This window comes from Elephas maximus, chromosome 25 (assembly GCF_024166365.1).
Source record: "Elephas maximus indicus isolate mEleMax1 chromosome 25, mEleMax1 primary haplotype, whole genome shotgun sequence".
NCBI lineage: Eukaryota > Metazoa > Chordata > Mammalia > Proboscidea > Elephantidae > Elephas > Elephas maximus.
The window spans coordinates 60,932,350-60,951,605 of NC_064843.1; the positions used below are offsets into that span (position 1 = coordinate 60,932,350).

Consider the following 19,256-nt stretch of genomic DNA (forward strand, 5'->3'; position numbering starts at 1 on the left):
AATCATGGCACTCGTACAAATAAAAATAGGGTTTAAGGTGTGTTTAACTCATTAATGAAAGAAACAGGAAAATGTCACAATTGATTCAAAGGAGAACTCAACCAGCATACCCATATAACTATATAGCAAAATTTCTCTATAAAGGGCCAGATAGTAAATATTTTAGGCTTTATGGGCCATATTATTTCTGTTGCAACTATTCAACTCAGCCACAGTAGCCTGAAAACAGTCATAAAAAAACCATTGCCATCAAGGTGATTCCAGATCACAGGGACCCTATAGTACAGAATAGAACTGCCCCATAGGGCTTCCACGGCTGTAACCTTTAGGGAAGCAGACTGCCACATCTTTCTCCCACAGAGTACTGGTGGATTCGAACTGCCAACCCTTTGGTTAGCAGCCGAGCGCTTTAACCACTGGACCACCAGGGCACCTTTGAAAAGTCATAGACAATGTGTAAATAAAGGAGCAGTTGCTGTATTTCGATAAAACTTTATTAAAAAAAAAAATGGCAGGTACATTTGGCCCCAGGCTTAGCTTGCTGACCACTGATAGAGGCAATGAAGAATGCTACAGTGAATTTACAAAAAGACATGAAACTGGCCAATAGCCACACGACACAATTTGCATCTCTGTGGGCAAGAGTTATTTGCATTATTATCAATTTTCTACAACTGACAGAATTGAAAAGCACTCAAAGACAAGGAAAGGCAGAAATAACCCAGAAGGGTGTTCTAGATGGAACACCCAGTAGCCTTTTACAGTGTTGCCTGCCTTCTTATCCCTGTCTCCCCTCCCTATCAGCGCCTCCTGGCGGCACCTCCTAAATAAACTTACACACCAGTACTTGTCTCAGAGTCTGCTCCCCGAGACCTCAGACTAAGGCAGGTGACATTGGCCTGATGAGAGGTGAGAAATGGAGAGACTTAATTAGCAGCTGAGATTGGAAAGTTGGGCTGGAAACCAATCAAAGAGGTCCTGAATACCCAGCCAGGGAGTATGGATGTTAAATTCTCAGCCGTGGGCTGCCAGCAGGGAAGCAGCCTGCTGGGAAATGATCATTCCTTTGGTGTGGGCCCACAGGACGGACTGGCGGTGACAGACATTGGGGAGCTGCCAGAGTTACTGAGGTGCCCGCGGTCCAAGGCCTGAGTGGGTGTGGAGTTAGTCAGACTGGGAAGGAAGACAAGAGACTTGCCGACAGGAAGACTCAGCAGAAGTAGGAGTGATTGATGTGCGGAGTAGAGTCAGGGAGGGGTCTGGGTCCTTCCCTCTGAGGTTTCAAGCCTGGTGCTGTCGTTAACAGAAAGGGGAGCAAGGACTTCAGAGGAAAGGAATTTTAAATGGAAAGTCAGCATTCGAAGCTAAATTTGAGAGAAAGAAACCAAAAATGACTGTTTCCCTTTGTACTCTTTTGTGGATAAATATCTGTGAGTTAAGAACAGGAGGCAGGAAGGGAATAAGAGAACTCCACAAACCCTTATTTTTTGTCTTTGTTTTTTTTATTGGAACCAGACAAAATAAACAGTTAAAATCCAGAAGTAAAGCATGTGTCTGCCCACTCAATGATTTGACTTCTGTCTGCTCTATCCGCAGACTCTGATGAAATAATAAAGGGATAGAATATACTAGAAAACAGGGAGCAGGAGGGGAGAGGAGACAGTCAATGCCTAATTGGAGAACAGGGCCTGTGGAGAAAGTCGTGATTAAACTAGAAGCTTCCCACTGTAGGTGAGCCTCATCTTTGTAGGTAGAGGTGCCACACAATGTGTGATGCCCTAACAGGCAGGTCCAATGGAAATCTGTAGGTAAAGCCCTTTGTAAATAAAAAGGCCATCTGTCCACTGGTTTGTTGTCCCAGAGTGATGGGGAGTTACTTAGAGTATATATCCTAACCCTCTGGCTGGGTTAGGCCAGTGAGAACCGTGAGGAGATAGGTTTGGTGCGGCACTGAACAGATGTAGACCATCTTTCCTGGCTTTAGCAAAAACACTTGCAGCCTTTTAGAAAAGAGTAAGAGGGTAAGTTCTTCAAGAAGATAAAAGAATTTGTCTTTAACCTTCCTGTTTGCTGGAGATGGGATTATAGCCACCCAATGGGGCCGGGAGTTTTTTTTTTTTTTCCCAAGATAAACAGTTTGGGGTGATTCTCAGGCATGTTATTCAGTTTTCTGTTATCTGCAGTAACTTGAGGTCAGTAGAAACTGATTGTAGAGGGGCCATAAAATTACCATAACCCCCAAAGAAAGTGTGCTTCTGGGGTATGAGCTCTGACACAGGGCAGAGATATTTTCCAGTGCTCACTGGATGTGTTTTGACTTCTAAGATGGAGATACTTGGAGGAGAGAAACAGCTGGTTCTGGATTAAGAATGGGATTATAGAAGGGGCCCAAGATGGCGGATCCATAGTGAAGGGGCTAAAATAATAGTGTGTTAGAACAGCCCAAAGAAGGCAATCAGAAAGGAAGGAGCACAATAGCCAGGATGCTTTTAAGGAGAGAGCATGACTTCTTAAACCGGAATAAGAGCTAGAGAAAAATTGGGATGCTGTCTTAGTTATCTAATGCCATTATAACAGAAATACCACAAGTGGGTGGCTTTAACAAAGAGAAATTTGTTTCCTCACAGTAAAATAGTCTAGAAGTCCAAATTCAGGGTGGCAGCTCCAAGGGAAGGCTTTCTGTCTCTGCTGGCTCTGGAGGAAGGTCCTTCTCATTAATCTTTCCCTGGTCTAGGAGCTTCTCTGTGCAGGAACCCCTGGTCCAAAGGATGTACTCTGCTGCCAGCCCTGCTTTCTTGATGGTATGAGGTCTCCCTGTCTCTCTGCTCACTTCTCTCTTTTATATCCCAAAAGAAATTGACTCAAGACACAACCCAATCTTGCAGATTGAGTCCCGAATCATTAACATAACTGCTGCCTATCCCCCTCAAGGAAACCCTGGTGGCATAGTGGTTAAGTGCTATAGCTGCTAACCAAAGGGTCAGCAGTTCGAATCCACCAGGCGCTCCTTGGAAACTCTGTGAGGCAGTTCTACTCTGTCCTATAGGGTTACTATGAGTCGGAATCGAGTCGACAGTACTGGGTTTGGTTTTTTTGGTTTTATCCTCCCTCAGTAACATCATAGAGGCAGAATGTACAACACATAGGAAAATCACTCCACAATCAACAGCCATGGATGCAGTAGTCAAGAAATCAAATGATGCGTTGCATTGGGTAAATCTGCTGCAAAGGACCTCTTTAAAGCATTGAAAAGCAAAGATGTCGCCTTGAAGACTAAGGTGTGCCTGACCTAAGCCATGGTATTTTCACTCACATCATATGCTTGTGAAAGCTGGACAATGAATATGGAAGACTGAAGGAGAATTGACACCTTTGAATTGTGTGTTGGCAAAGAATGTTGAATATGCCATGGGCTGCCAAAAGAACGAACAAATCTGTCTTGGAAGAAGTACAACCAGAATGCTCCTTAGAAGCAAGGATGGTGAGACTGCATGTTAACATATTTTGGACATGTTGTCAGGAGAGATCAGACCTTGGAGAAGGACATCATGCTCAGCAAAGTACAGGGTCAGCGGAAAAGAGGAAGACCCTCAACGAGGTGGATTAACACAGTGGCTACAACAGTGAGCTCAAGCATAACACTGATTTTAAGGATGGCGCAGGACCCGGCAGTGTTTCTGTCTCTTGTGCATAGGGTTGCCATGAGTCGGAACTGACTTGACGGCACCTAACAACAACAACAACAAGGAAAATCATATCAGATGACAAAATGGTGGACAGTCACACAGTACTGGCAATCATGGCCTGACCAAGTTGATACTCGTATTTTGGGGGACCACAATTCAATCCATGACAGATGTCTTAGGGCTGTTGCATCCAGACCAGTCTGTTTTGTCCAGGAACCACAGGGGGTGTAAGTAGGCAACACTGGACTGAACCTTATACTCTGCAAACCAAGATCAGATGAGGGTGGGGGAGGACCAAAGGCAGTAGTCTAAGTAGTACCCCTTCTGTGTGGACCCAACGATGATCCAACTTGCCCACCGATAGTGCCCCAAGATGTGGCCAAGAGGGGCTTCTGCTCTGGGCTTTGCACTTTGTCCCCCCTTGAGCCACACCCCTCCCCATGGAGGGAGATGTCCACAGGGCCAAAGGGTTGTGCCAACCTGGAGCCCAGCCCCTCACTGACCCCGGACCTTGCTGCAGATACGCAGAACTCTAGAATCCCTCCGCAAATGGCCCCAGCCCACTTCCAGTGTCTGCTCCCTTCCAAATCCCTCCTCCCGAGGGCTGGCTCTACTGCTGGCATAGCATCCATAGAGTGGAAGGTTTGGGAGGAGTGAGAGATGGACAGTTCTTGGGCATGAAGCCTGGGGTGTCTACAGGTGGGGTGAGGCCCCTCGCAGTGCAGCTGTCAGAGGAAAAGAAGGGTGATAGGCTAGGAGGTAGGCTCCGGATCACCTCATGTCCCCATGTTCAGTCAGGCACAGACTCTGAGGAGTCTGAAAATTTTCAACTCAAACCTGGCCTTCCAAGTCCTTCTAAAGGAGGAGAATAGAATATATCTTAGTTAACAGCTTGTAGGTATGGCCTATAACTTGTAAATATTCAGGCATAAAGTACATGGGCCTCCATTTGTCCTCTGAAAATATTAATGTTCATCCAGATTCCCTTGGGAGACATGAGAGCCCAGACAAGGTCAATGGCACATTGGCCCCAGTATCCACCTAGACCATGCATTTGGCCCTAGGTCCTAGAAGTCTGACCCCTTGACTGTCAGTCTGTCCAGCAGCAATCTCCCTTGGACATGAGTTTGTACAGATCCTCAAATACTCTTGGTGGGAAAGAGATGATCTTACTGCTGCCCTCCTCCTTGGGCTCCACACAAAACATACCTGCTCTATCTAAAAGTAAGTCTGAACAGGAAGACAGGAGTGGGGTAGACCATTCAAAGGAAAACCCAAGGTTCAGAGAGAATGGCCTTCCAGAGACTACTTGGTAGTTGCCAGTCATACAAAACTGAGTGACGTGAAACTGGATTTGTGAAACACTCTGACATATGTACTTGTCTCTCCCAGCAAAAGACATGAATGCCATTGGTCAACCAAGATTGAGACTTTTAAACATGCCTGAGTTTCTGAGGCACAGTCTCTGACACAAAACCCACTTTTTTGGTGATGGCAACAGGCATAACCAAGAGCCTTCCCGAGCTGTGTGGGTTTCCATGACCCACAAGATATTAAGTTATTTTGGAGAGCAACTGCTTTGTTTCTTGTGCATCCCTCTTGATAATGTCCGGATTCTAGCTATGGGCTGGCATTAGTTATATAGAGCATTTATTATTTATGGAAGGTGTTACAGTATTTAGTTATCTCCATATTAGAGGGTACTCTTCCGCTGATAGTTCCTGCAAGGAATCTACAACTTAGAAGGAAGGCATTCTTCAGAGGAGGCTCAGCTGTGCTCCAGCCCACTTCTTAAGACCAAGGTCAGGAATTTTAAGTCCCTAATCCCCAGAACGTGGGTTGAATGAGCATGTTGCTATGATGCTGGAATCTATGCCATCGGTATTTCAAATACCAGCAGGGTCACCCATTACGGAGAGGTTTCATAAGAGATTCCAGACTAAGACAGACTACTTCTGAAAATTAGCCAGTGAAGACCCTATGGATCACAGCAGAATATCGTGTTTGATATTCCCTAGGTTGGAAGGCACTCAAAAAACCCTCAACGCACTCAAGTGTAACAACAATCATGAAGATGGCACAGGATCGGGCAATGTTTTATTCTGTTGTACATGGGGTCAGAATGAGTTGGAGCGGAAAACTACCAACAACAGTCCCCACAAACATAGATGCGAGTACATATGTGCGCACATGGAGAAGTCAGTTTGCTTGGTCAGTTATGTTTCAATGGAAGTTTTGCATCTGTTCTGGTGAGATTTTTTGTTTTGTCCTCCCAATGGTGATGTGATGGCTTGTTCGCACACCTGAGCACCTCCCTAGAATTCTGATTTGAGCAAAAACAAAGTAGGTCTGTACAATAGTAGAAAGGAAAGGTCTCCAGATTACAAACTCTATGGGAAAAATCTAATCACGGAGAGAACATGTGAACTCTTAAACCATTTTTCTGAAAATGGTTTCAGAAAGTTTCTAAGTGATACAAAAAATGTTTTGTGCAGCACGTTGTGGATCAACGGCATGGTTTTTGTGTGGGTTATTGGTATTTGATATTTCCTTGCCATTCGTGAAGCTATCCTATCATTTTATGCTTTTGAGTAAGCCGTTCTTTAAAAACTCTCCCTTTCAAACTTGATGGCTTCTTCATAAAATCTCATTCACTTACTTATTCAACAAGGATTTATTGAGCACATACGTGGCAGGCAGGGTGTAAGGTATTGGAGATACTTCTATACAAAGGGAAAGAGCATTCCCAGTGTCTGATTGCCTAAAAGAAGATCTTTTCTTCTTCTCTTTAAACGCTAAAGAAATGGGATCTCCTAAGGATGAAATAGCACCCTAATGGCACTATTTAACTTGGTACAATGATAACCAGAAATATTTCATGTCTTACTAGTAATAATGTGGTTTCATGGATCAGTCAGTTTAGAGATCCAGTTTCTAACTTTTGTTATCTTTTATTATTTATAGAATTGAATAAATGCAGCCTTTTCAGAGACCTTGAATTGGTAAATTAAAGGCAGTGATGTACTCAAGTCAGTTCTTGCCACTTATTAGAGCTGATTGTTAAATTTTCACGAGTTTTGGAAGTCCATCGACATCATATTAGTAGCTTGAAATCAGACATGGTGGGAGTAGTCATACCAAAAACTAGACAAATGCTAAAACTCAGGGCTTTTATTCCCTGATTAATTAGTCAGTGAAAACTCTTTGGTAACATTTTCCAGCATATCACCGATCAAAGAGCAAAGTAAATGACCTAGTGATGAGGTGGACAGTTTGGAGGGACATCAGCATATACAGGTTAGCAAGCTGTCATTTAACAAATCCCAAGTCCTTCACTTTTTTTTTTTTAACTGGTAATACATCTGTGAACTAATTAAGATGAGGTATGACTGAGAGTGATAGAAATATCAGAAAACCAGTGGCTTAAATAAGATGAAAATGTTTTCTCTCTCCCCCAAGTCTATAGGTGGGTTCCATGATGCCCAATGATGTTAAGGACCCAGGTTACCCCTATCTTTTTGTTCCACCACTCATGGCATTCCATTACCAAGATCATGTCATGATCCAAGATGGCAGTCCCAACTCCAGCCATCCTGTCCACATTCCAGCAAGCAGGAAAAGGAAAGGGGAGGAGATGGCATACATACCCCTTTCAAGGACACTTTCTGGAAGTTTCACTCACATTGGCAAGCATTTAGTTACATGACCACACATAGCTGCTAGGGAGAATGAAAAAATACAGTGTTAGTCTAATGGCCATGAGCCTACTTAAAAAGTGGAGGATCTGTTACTGAGGAAGAGGGAGAGAATGGACATTAGGGGACAAACAGCCCTCTTTGCCACACTTCCCAGAGGGCTCTCATGCAAAACAAACAAAAATGGCTCCTGGGGCTTTTTTTTTTTTTTTTTTAAGTTTGCTGTTTTTGTTGAGAATATACGCAGCAAAGCATAGACCAGTTCAACAGCTTCTACATGGACAGTTCATCAACATTCATTACGTTGTTCGAGTTGTGCAGCCATTCTCACCCTCCTTTTCTGAGTTGTCCTTCCACCATTAACATAAACTCACTGACCCTTAAGTTTTCTATCTAATCTTTTGAGTTGCTGTTGTCAATTTGATTCCATATAGATATCTTGAAAGAGCACAATGCTCAAGGAAGACATTTTTTACTAGTTAAGCTAAACTATTGCTTGGCTTTAAGAAGACTTCAGGAGATATGTTTGATTTAAGGTTTAAAGATTATCTTAGGATAATAGTTTCGGAAGTTTATCCAGCCTTCATGGCTCCAGAAAGGCTAGATTCCATTAGAATTTGAAATTTTGTTCTGTATTTTCTCCTTCTTGGTCAGGATTCTTCTACTGAATCTTTGATCAAAATGTGCAGTAATGATAGCCAGGCACCTTCCATTTCTTCTGGTCTCACGGCAAAGGAGGCAGTTGTTCATGAAGGCAATTAACCACACATTCCGTATCCTCCTCCTATTACTGACTTTCCTTCTTTCTCTGTTGCTCCAGGTGAATGGAGACTAATAGTTGTGCCTTGGATGGCTGCTTGCAAGCTTTTAAGACCTCAGGCACTGTGTAAGGAACTAGGAAATAGAACAGAAGCACTAAACACGTTATCAGGCCAGTTAACTAGAATGTCCCAAGAAACCTTGACCCTAAACCTTCAAACCCAGGAACCAAACCCCAGGAGGTATTTGATTGTACAGGAGCAGCCTCAGCAGCTACTCGTTTCTTTTTGTCGTTGTTCTAAGTATATCTTCTTAATAAAAAGCTCCTAACAATGTTCTGGGGCAGGGTGACAGATCATGTCAGGACCCAATTTTATAGAGTGTGTATTCTGAAATAACAGTGACAAAATACTAGAGAACAAAAAGTACAGGTCTCTTATTCTTACAGTTACAAAATCTAAAAATGATAAAGTTAGAAGATAAAGATGAAGGAAAAAGAATCAAATTTGTACATGAAATTCTAGGCTATTTGTGGCCTGCGGTCTGGTTTGTTGTACAGGTGAGATGTCCCTCTTGTTTCCTTCATAAAGATGTTTCCCATGACACTTTGACCCACCATGTTTTTATGTAGCCGTTTTCACTCTGTGTGTGTCCTTTACCCTTTGCTACACTAGTGGCATCAACTGTTAGTGAACAAAACAGAGAAATGTTAGAATAAAGAGTATCGAGTTTAGAATTAGGATCATCCATTGCTGGGCAATAGAGTATTCCTAGTGTGTTGGAGGGAAATTGCTTCCACTTACCTCAGTGATTATCTAAGAAATACAAGTTCTTTAGCATTGTTGCCGTTTCATAATGAAGCAGATAAAGCTGCACCAAGCATACTTTGTTACAGACCCAAACACTGACTGATGAATTGCATCTTGTTTGTAATCTTGGAAAATAAAAAAAACTTTGATCTTAGAGAAATTACACAGGTGGAAGAAAACCTGACAGTAGCTAAAACTATGCACTATCAAATTTTTTATTGACTAAAAATTGACAGAAGAATCAAATCATCTTACAAAATTCAGGTATTCAAAATTTAACCCAGGAACTCAGAACTCTGTGGAATTAATGAAGAAACAACAACATTACGGGGCAGGAGCTTTAGTCACTAAAGTTGCATGAAGACAGAAATCTCTTTGAACTATCCCATCTCTAATGTAAAGTTTACAAGGAATAGAATTTACCCCTAAAAACTATTTCCCATAAAATTAAAATTAAATGGATATCTCTGTGGAAAAATAAAGAATCCCAACCCCTACCTCACACTATAGACAGATTAACTTGAGACGGATCATAAATCTATGGATTAAAAATGAAAACCAGAAAGCTTTTAGAATAAAATGTGGAAGCATCTTTAATAGCTTTAGATTCTCATATTAAAAAAAAAGAAAGGTGCAAAATTAAAATAGAACTGAAAAAGTTTTAAACCGTTTAAGTACGCTGTGTAAGAAACTGATCAAGGATTGAAGATGGCTTAAGAGTTTGCTTCAGAAAAGATTTTCAACATGAAAATCATCAGTGTTGGTATAATTCCAATTAAAATATTTGTGTTTATTAAACACAGGGTTAAGACTGCCTTGAAGTCACAAAGATCAGATTAAAATAACAGGATAAAACCATTTTTACAGTAGTCTACCACTCTATTCCATGGTCAGAAAAGCTGAATTGATTGCATTTTATTCAAATTGGAAGCTTAATTCTTTTTTTAAAAGAGACATTAAAACCCAGCAAAGCCTCCACCCATTTATAATATGGGGATAGAAGAGGTGGAAATAGGCCTTCTGTGTGTCCTCTCCATGCCAGACAGAAGCATCTTCCCTCAGGTGATCTGAAGGCTGGTAACCCTGTCTGCTGTGCTCACCCAGGAAGTTCTCACCAAAGGCGACGTCTGTGAGTTCAGTTCTGGTTCGATAGACCTTTTTCTTTTCCAGTGTATGCTTTACTTCATCCTAAGATCTTTAAAGTAAACATCCAGTAAGATGAAAATAAACATCTTAACCGTTCTACCTACTTGTGAGAACCCGTGGTGGCCCTTCTGAAGCTATTCTGGTCAATGTTGATTTATGGAAAGGAATAGAAATTCACCCAAGCTGCTCAAAAAAGGGGGATATTTATCGTCAGGATTCAAGATGCGCTGACCCTTTGGTTCTGTCAGGTATGGTGGGAACTGAAAGGCCGGTGGCCTGAGATCAAGTTTCTCAACAGTTCTCTGTCTCTCGCTTTTTCTCCCCTGTCGTCCCATGACCTCAGTGTCCCTGCTTCCTGACCTAACGTATGACTCCAGATCCAGCTCTTGCATAAGCACCTACTCCGTGACTCTCAACTCGGATTCTTGAGCACAAGATTCTGTTTCTTTGGAGAACAGTCAATGGATGACCGGCCCTGGGTCAGGTGTCCATCCCTGGCCTGAGCAGCTGAGAGGACGGGGTGGGCAGAGTTACCTTGTGTCTCGGGTACAGGACAGACGGGATCAGGGCAGGTGCTGTACAAGGGGCTGTGGCTGGGCCAGGAAGGACATGAGGGAGGAAGACGGTGAACTGGAGGACTTATGTCATGTGTAAAGAGAACACTTAGCCGATTGTGGCCATGTAGGAAGGAGACCTCCGTGTGACCAGAGAAGCTGGACATCTAAACTTTTTACGAAATTCTGTGAATACTTAAAGTTGCCAGTTGTATCAGACATTATCAAGCCCCTTCCTATATGTCCTGGGTACTTAATATTTTCATGCAATCTCACTGATTTTCAGCTGTCAACTTTGAGGTCTCTCTTTGGCCATCAGAGTCCACTCTGCTCACACAAGGGGCTTTTGGAAGCTGGTGAACCAAGGCCCCCCGGGGCAGCTCTCAAACAATGACTGGTTGACAGATATCTCAGTTCCCACCTCCCTCAGTTAGGACAACTCTCAGGCACCTCTACATGGGCTCCCCGAGCTCCCCAAAGGGATTGAAGTCCAGTTACCCAGAGTAGTAACTCGCCTAATAATGTGCCTGTGTTGGTTGCCCTCCCCCCCACCCCGTCTCATTCCCCGCTTCCCTACCAGCGTTTCCTGAAATCACCTCTAATAAAACTAATCAAATGTATTGCCATCGAGTTAATTCCGACTCATAGCGACCCTACAGGACAGAGTAGAACTGCCCCATAGGGTTTCCAAGGAGCGGGTGGTGTATTCGAACTGCTGACCTTTTGGTTAGCAGCCAAGGTCTTAACCACTGCACCACCAGGGCTCACAAATGCTTGTCTCAGGGTCTCTGCCAGGATTAGCACTTTAGCGACCAGTCCTGTATGTAGCAGAAATGACACAGTTCCACCCCTGGACTTGTTGCTTTGAAATAATATATATTTTATTTTGCTGTGTTACTCTCAGTAAAACTGGGACACTGAACATTGTCCCTAATTATACATAAAAGCACAGCTGTTGAGTGAGGGGCTGGAAAGGCAGCTCTTCCCTTCTGATTTCCAACTTCTCCTAAGTCAGTTTTCCTTTTCAGTTAAAAAACTTTCATGGTCTTAAACCTGTCCAAAAAAAAAAAAAAAAAGTTGACTCTCAAGCGAGGGAAAATAGTGAGTGATACAGATCCTAAAAGAAAGAAAACCATATAACTCAAATATCAAGCCAGAGCCTCTGTCCAACTTGTAAAATTCACAGCTGTACAAAGATGGCTATGGGAATATTCAGAGATGGTTCCTGAATCCTGACACAAACCACCCTCATTTGCTTTTACCTCATTTGGTAGAGACAAAAACTGTTAAAGTGGGGGGAAGATAGGCTGTGGGAGCCTTTTAAGGAGCTGGCGAATAGGCGAAGCCACCCCTCAGGCTGACAAGTCCCCAAGGTGAGTCGCTTTCTCCTGTGTCCCTGACTTTGGCTGTAAAGTTATTGTCATTCAAGGTCGTGTTTACTAAGCACTGCAGTCCACTTTGCCTCACCACAAGCAACTGCTAGAAAGAAAAGGAAAGAAAACAGCAGTGATTAGGCAACTTCTGTGCCGACTCTCACACAGCTTGGAAATGAGAACCCACCACTTGAATAAACTCAGTTTCTTTTAAACTGGACTCGTGAAGTGGGGGGTTCCAGTATCATCCTCACTGCTGCTTCTATTGTGGGGTTACACCTGTCTGCATTTGTGAGCTGAGACAAATAAAATAGGGAGGGTATGTGGATGCTGGGTGCCACTGAGTTGGCCCCCGACTCTTGGAGACCCTGCGCCTAATGTCAGTCCTGTACCATCCCATGATCAGTTGTGGGATCAGACCGTTGTGACCCATAGCGTTTTCTTCTCATGTTTTTAAAGTATAATTTATTTTATTTTTGTTGTTGTTGTTGAGAATACGCACAGCAGAACATACACCAATTTAGCAGTTTCTACATACATGATTTAGTGACATTGACTACATTCTTCCAGTTCTGCAAACATTCTCACCCTCCTTTTCCAAGTTGTTTCTCCTGCTGTAACATAAACTCACTGACCCTAAGATTCCTAGCTAATCTTTTGAGGTGCTGATGTCAATTCAGTTCCATGTAAATAGATCTTAAAAGAGCACAATGCTCATGGCAAACATTATTTACTAGTTAAGCTAAACTGTCCTTTGGTTTTAAGAAGACTTGGGATATTTTTGGTTTAAGTTTTAAAGATTATCATAGTTTTATGCAAATAACTCACACCTTCTACATCTGTTTGCCAACTTCGTCTTCTCAGTGAGGTATTTTCATAGGCGTTGCTACGCTATTTTTTTTTTTTTTTTTACATGTTGCTGTGAAAAAAATCAGCATGCCCCACTTATGAAAATACGTCTTGGGAGGAGGGCACAGTTGGCATACAAACATAGAAGGCGCGTGTTATTTGAGTAAAAATATGGTATCTCAGGGCAATAGTTTCAGGGATTCATTCAGCCTCCATGGCTCCAGAAAGGCTGGATTCCATGAGAATTTCTGCAAATCCTATTCTGCGTTTTTCCCTTTTGATCAGGATTCTTCTACTGAATCTCTGACCAAAATGTTCCCTAGTGGTAGCCAGGCACCATCCAGTTCTTCTGGTCTCATGGCAAAGAAGGCAGATGCCAATGGAGGCAATTAGCCACACATTCCATTTCCTCCTCCTATTCCGAACTCTCCTTCTTCCTCTGTTGCTCCAGGCGAATAGAGACCAATTTTTGTACCTTGAATGGCCACTTGCAAGCTTTTAAGACCCAGGCACTATACAACGAACTAGGATGTAGAACAGAAATACTAAGCAACTGGGATGTCCCATGAAACCATGACCCTAAACCTTCAAACCAAGGAACCAAATCCCCTGAGATGTGTGGTTGTACATCAGCAGCCTCAGCAGCTGCTCTTTGTTGTTGTTGTAGTAAATATCACACAACTTTTGCCAATTTAACTTTTTACAGGTGTACTATTTATTGACAGCAATTATACTAATTGGCTGTGCAACCCTACCCTTAATCAGTGAGATTGTTCCCTCACTGTGAACCGAAAGTCAGTGCTCCATAAGCAGGAACCCTCTGATCTGTAGGGTTTTTTCACTGGCTGATTTTTGGATGTAGATCACCAGGCCCTTCTTCCTAGTCTGTTTCAGTCTGGAATCTCCACTGAAACTCGTTCAGCATCACAGCAACGTGCACTGGCAGGTGGATGTTGGCTGTGCGTGAGGTACATCGGCTAGGACTCGAATCTGAGCCTCTTACCTGGAAGGTGGGGATTCTACCACCATACTATATTTGCTTAAATAAACCTTTAAAAAGGAGAGGAGAGGAGTGGCCCATTTCTTAATAGATCTCAGATCCTTTGGCTTGCCGATATCTGGCCCTCGTTCAGGGAGAGCAGAAGCTGGAAGAGCGCCCGTGTCTGGACCCCCGCCTGCTCCAGCTCGCCGCTGACGGTGTGAGCCAGGAATCAGAACTCTGTGTTCCAGTCTCGTTTGCCAGCTTCGGTAGCCAGCTCTGCCCCTCCGTGGCTCCCAGCAGACTTGGTTGGAGGGTTTGCCTCGACCTGCCTTTGAGCACCTGGCCTGGGGCCTGGCCGGATAGCTCAGGGCGGCTTTCTGAGGACACACCTTCACTTCCACAGTCACTTTTGGGGGGCTGCGTGGGAAGCCACAGCTAGGTTAATTGTAGAGGAATATTTCCTTCCTGCCTTTGTCCTGTAGGCCAGTTAGTGGACAGGCTTCCTTCACGTTCCTTCAGAGGTGTTACTGAAGGGCCTGGCAGCTCTGAAATGTTTGAGCCTCCTTCAGCTCCTCTAGGGCTTTTTTGTTTTTGCTAGCCCTTAGCTAGCATCTGGAAGGATCCACTGGGCACCCTGGGCTCTTGTTTTAAGAATCCACTTTCCCTTCTGGGAAGGTAGGAGAGGCACGAGCACCCCTGGCATGAGTCTGGAGGAATTTCACAGCCTCTCATATCAAGATATCATTTTGTTTCTCAGTCCTGCCTATAACTGGGGTGGTTTTAGGATGAAACTACTGGGGCAGCACCTGGGACAGATGCAGAGGGTGGGGTGCCATGAGTGGAAAGGAGAAGTTATCATGGGAAATTATATGAAATTTCTGTTGATACTGGGCTAAGGTTTTAGAGGTTAGGGTTTAGGAAGGAAGACCTTAAAACAAAAGTTCTTTTGGGATCTTAAGGGCTTGATTTTAAAATAACAATAACCTATATACTATAACTAGGTAACAAAAACAGTTAAGCACTTGAGTACTAACCAAAAAGTTGGCAGTTCAAACCCACCCAGAGGCACCTCGGAAAAAAAGCCTGGCAATTTGCTTCCAAAAGGTCACAGCCTTGAAAATCTAAGGGAGCATAGTTGTACTCCAACACACATGGGGAATCAAATCTCTGGCAGCTAGTATCCTCTTGGCTGAATGGACTGTTCCCAGCACCCGGCTGTGTGGTACACGCCTGCTTGGCACTTACCTGCTGTGGCACGTGGTAGCATATTCTTGTCACCCGCTGCTATCTCCGCCCTTGGAACAGCCTTCTGAAGAAGAGCGTAGCCTACACCTTCAGGAGAAAATGCAGTGGTCTTGCAGGCTCTTCATGGAATGCAAACTGGATGTTTGGTTGAAGACAGTTTCAGTTAAATGCACCCATGCATTTTTCAGGCAGCTAATTAAACTAAAATAGGAAATTCTGGAATCCAAACTGCTCCATTGCTAAAGGCAAATTCCTTGCCTGTCGGGGCTCATCCAGAAGGGTTTGTATATGGAAAACCTCTGCACAGAACAAAGAGATTGGGGCTGGTTAGGAATGAAGTCTTGGCTCTTGGCAACTCCTTAACTGCTGAGAAAATGTCTGGAAGAAAAAGAATGATGGAAGCTAGGTTAGGTTTAAAGAAGTGTATGCTCTTTTATTTGTGTGGTTTTGGGTATGAACGGTTAACTGTTTGCTCCTGAGGTTACAGGGCTGCTCCTGTTTGCTCTTCCTTCTGAGCACAGTGCCGTGTTCTCTTTCTGGTGTTGCTCCAGTCTTCAAACTTTGCTCATGAGTGATGGCCTTCAAGGGCCGTGGAGTTGGGCTCCATTCAGAGGCTGAGCCCCAAAACCTGCCTCTCTGGGAAAGCTGAATTGCACTGAGAAGCCCCCTCCCCACCCCCGTCTCCTTGGGAGGGATTTGGAGTGTTGGTCTTCCTCCCTGCGGGATCACTCCTGGAAAGAAGCTCAGGGGAGATACCTTGGAACCTTTAACGTAGTACAGCCCTGGAGGAATGACTGAAATGGGTGAAGCTTCCAGAAAGAGGGGGGCATGAGTTCTATTATTATTTTTTCCTAAATGGAATCTCAGGGGTCGTCGTGGTCCACTGTGCGTGAAAATGGGAGGGTAAGTCACTGGTAGAGTCAAGCCTCTCCAAAGATCTCGCTCAGTCACGCTTACACCACTCTCTGCAGGTTTCGTTTTCCCACTTATTGAAGCTTCTCTAACGCCACCATCAACAGCCCTTTGAGCCTCCCTTTCACCCAGTGAATAATGAGGCAACCCCAGTAAACCAGCTCTGGTCTTGGTGCCTGTCATGGATTGAATTGTGTCTCCCCAAAATGTCTGTCAACTTAGCTAGGCCCTGATTCCCAGTACTGTGTGATTGTCCACCATTTGTCATCTGATGGGATTTTCCTATGTGTTGTAAATATTACCTTTATGATGTTAATGAGGCAGGGTTAGCATAGTTATATTAATGAGGCAGGACTCAATCTACAAGATTACGTTGTGTCTTAAATCAATCTCTTTTGAGATATAAAAGAGAGAATCGGGCAGAAAGACATGGGGACCTCATAGCACCAAGAAACAAGAGCCAGGAGAATAATGCATCCTTTGGACCCTGGGGTCCCTTGGGGGCTAGTCGAGTGGAGCTGCCTCTGCACTTGTTACAACGAGCAGGAGGGACTAGGAGGATGAGGGCGGTGTTGCATTGGCCCCTGGTGGAGTTTCAGGGGATTGGAAAGCTTTGGAGAGGCTCGCTCAGTCCCCGTAATACACACTGGCCTGGGCGAGGTCAGCTGCACCTCTGGTGTGTGTTTAACTTGGAAGTGAACATGGAAGGCTTTGTGGCCAAGAGGGAGGATTATTGGATTTTGATGCTCCAAGTGAGGGAGATTCAAGCTCGAATAGCTACAGTTAGGATTCGGAATTCTGGTTACCCTGCCATTACACCTCCTTCCACATTCCAGCAGGCACCCCTTTCCTTGGATTATCAGGGAACTATTTACATATTGGCCCCTTACATGACCTGATCTTTGTAAACAGTGACACAGTATTTCATCCAACCCTTCCTGATTTCTAAGGAGAAAATAGTGATTTGTTTCCCAGTGCCCTTCAGCTGACCTTGCCTGGAGGGAGGGCCAGCAGAGCTCCTGATGACCTCATTCCATTCCAGCAGGACTTCCTGGGACACACAGTGCCCCATTCTTCCCCTGCCCCTGTCTGATCAGTCCCATTAAATCTATAAGCTTTCAGAACAGATCGTGGTGACATCTAATATTTGTCCCTCCTGGACTTCAGTGTGAGGTCAAGCAAACACACAAAGCAATCATTATGCTTTAGGCAGCGCTGGAACCTTCTACGTCAGCTGGACAAGTGGGGGGGGGCCGGGGGAGAGGCGCAGTGAGGTGGGACACCGTCCGAGGCAGGAAATCACAGACCGAAAGGACATGCAAGAGCTTTGGTGGGAAATAAATGGCGCTGTGTTGTTGACGGAAAGAGCTCTTGGCAGGACTGTTGTTGTGAGTGTTCTGTGGCTTAGAAAGGAATTTCCTACAGGCTGGACTAACCATTAAAAATGTCTCTACCTTCAGGAGTCCCAGGCATGCAGTAGAGCCTCGCTGGGGGAAATGTCTGCGTGGACAATGGGCTCCCGCCTTCTGGACAAGCGTGGAAGTTTCTTTAAGGTAAAAGGAAGCCTTGATTGTGATCGCTAATTGTCAGCCTGCTCCCGGTGCTGGTTGCCTGGGAATCCGCTCTCCCCGAGTTGCAGCAGGATCCCCAGCTCTCAGCCAGCGCCGCCTGAGCCCAGCTGCGAGCTGTTACCATGATTTACACAGTGGGGCGGGGGGATGGTTGCAGTTTAGCGCTTCCATACTGAAATTACAAAATGCACAGGGCTCTGGCACAGAGAGGTGCTATGGTGTCGAGGCACCCTTTATGTGTGAACTGCTCAGTGTTTTCTTTTTCAGTTGAGCAGCTTGATGGTGGAAGCTCTTTAAAATCCAGACTTCGCATTCCAGAGAGCTGAGGCTGTAGTCCGTGTGTCCTGCCCTTCGTTTGATTGTTTGAATCACTTGAGTGCTCATAAATACAGATTTCTGGGCCTCACCCTCCACTGATTGAATCCCGTTTGCTGGGGATGGCCTGGGAATCTGTGTCTGATCAAACACCCCAGGCAAGGTGTGGGAGAAACATGGCAAGGCGGTCAAAAGTGTACAGCTTTTCTCTGCCCATGTTAATGCTGACAGGGTAAACTTACCCGACTAGCTTAACGTGGTAAGATTTTGAGTGGGTGTTTTATATACTAGTTGTGCGTGTATGTGTGTGTGCACACATTTTAAATTAACACTCAGTGGTCTTCTAATTTACACGTGGGAATTTTGTTTCCTGTGGCTTTTCGCTTTGTTTCCTTTCTTTTACTCTCCAGATAATGCATACTCATTGTAGGAAATTTGGGAAATACAGAATCATGTTAGAAAGTAGAAGAACAGAACGGAGGTAAAATCTTCATTTGAAATCTGTCACTGGCAGGTGTTCCAACAGCACGTCTTTTTCCTGCAGAAGAGGGTAGAGGCACTTGAACTTTATTCCGGAGGAACGTAGTCTGTTTAATAACTATCCAACTCTTATGGGCTGGAAGGCTATATCAACCCTTATTTATACGCTCCGTATTTCCAAGAAACCAAAATTGATTTATTGTGTCAGTTATTGGCTCCACAAAAATCCATCAGAATAACCTGTTGATAAAGCAAAGCCAAGTTCATTCACTCTGCTGCAGTAGAGAGAACGTCAGCAGGACACAGTCTTAGTGGTGTCAAAGCCAGGAAAGGTCAGGATGTTGTGTTTTTAGGGTTTTGGGGTCTAGGCTCAAGAGGCTTAAGCTGTGTTTATTAAGGCAGTGAACTGATTAGGCTTTGGTGAAGTTTGTAACATAAAAGTTCATGATTGATGGATACGATAAGACAAGGGTCTTGAGGCGAGTTTTGGTAAGTAAATCATCATTTGATTACCAAGTTGTTTTCCTAGGTGAGCAAATTGCCAGAAAACTGTAGAAATTTCCCACAGCAAATAGTGAAGTTATTTATTGTTTTACGGCCTTAACTTCCTGGGCAAGAGTATCTTGGAATGAATAGTTATGTTGATGCAGATGGTCTCAGTTCTCAGTCATAGTAGTTAAGCTATTGGACACGAGTAGTTCCAATCCTCAATTGATGCTCTGAGCTTTAATCAAACCTGTAGGAGATCTGCCCACATGAGGCAGGTAGGGAGCGCCTCAAGGCTCCTTAGACCCAAAGCTGAACCCACCTGGTCTCCTGACTCATCCTCCAGGTTCTTGGGTTGCACCTTATAGGGATATGTATTTCCGTCTGGTGGAAG

At 44.2% G+C, this 19,256-nt stretch overlaps 1 protein-coding gene across 8 annotated transcripts in view; it reads left to right on the plus strand.

Moving 5' to 3' along the window:
- Positions 1-19,256, plus strand: part of RIN2 (Ras and Rab interactor 2) — a 268,726-nt gene that overhangs the window by 131,160 nt on the left and 118,310 nt on the right. For 6 of the 8 annotated variants that reach the window (XM_049869987.1, XM_049869985.1, XM_049869993.1 and 3 more), the window contains one exon: positions 17,471-17,563. In XM_049869987.1, coding sequence (XP_049725944.1) covers positions 17,507-17,563 — 57 coding nt within the window. In that variant the 5' untranslated portion in view covers positions 17,471-17,506. Of the gene's footprint in view, positions 1-17,281; positions 17,399-17,470; positions 17,564-19,256 lie in introns of those variants that run through there. The other 2 variants (XM_049869989.1, XM_049869983.1) reach the window with 2 other exon arrangements.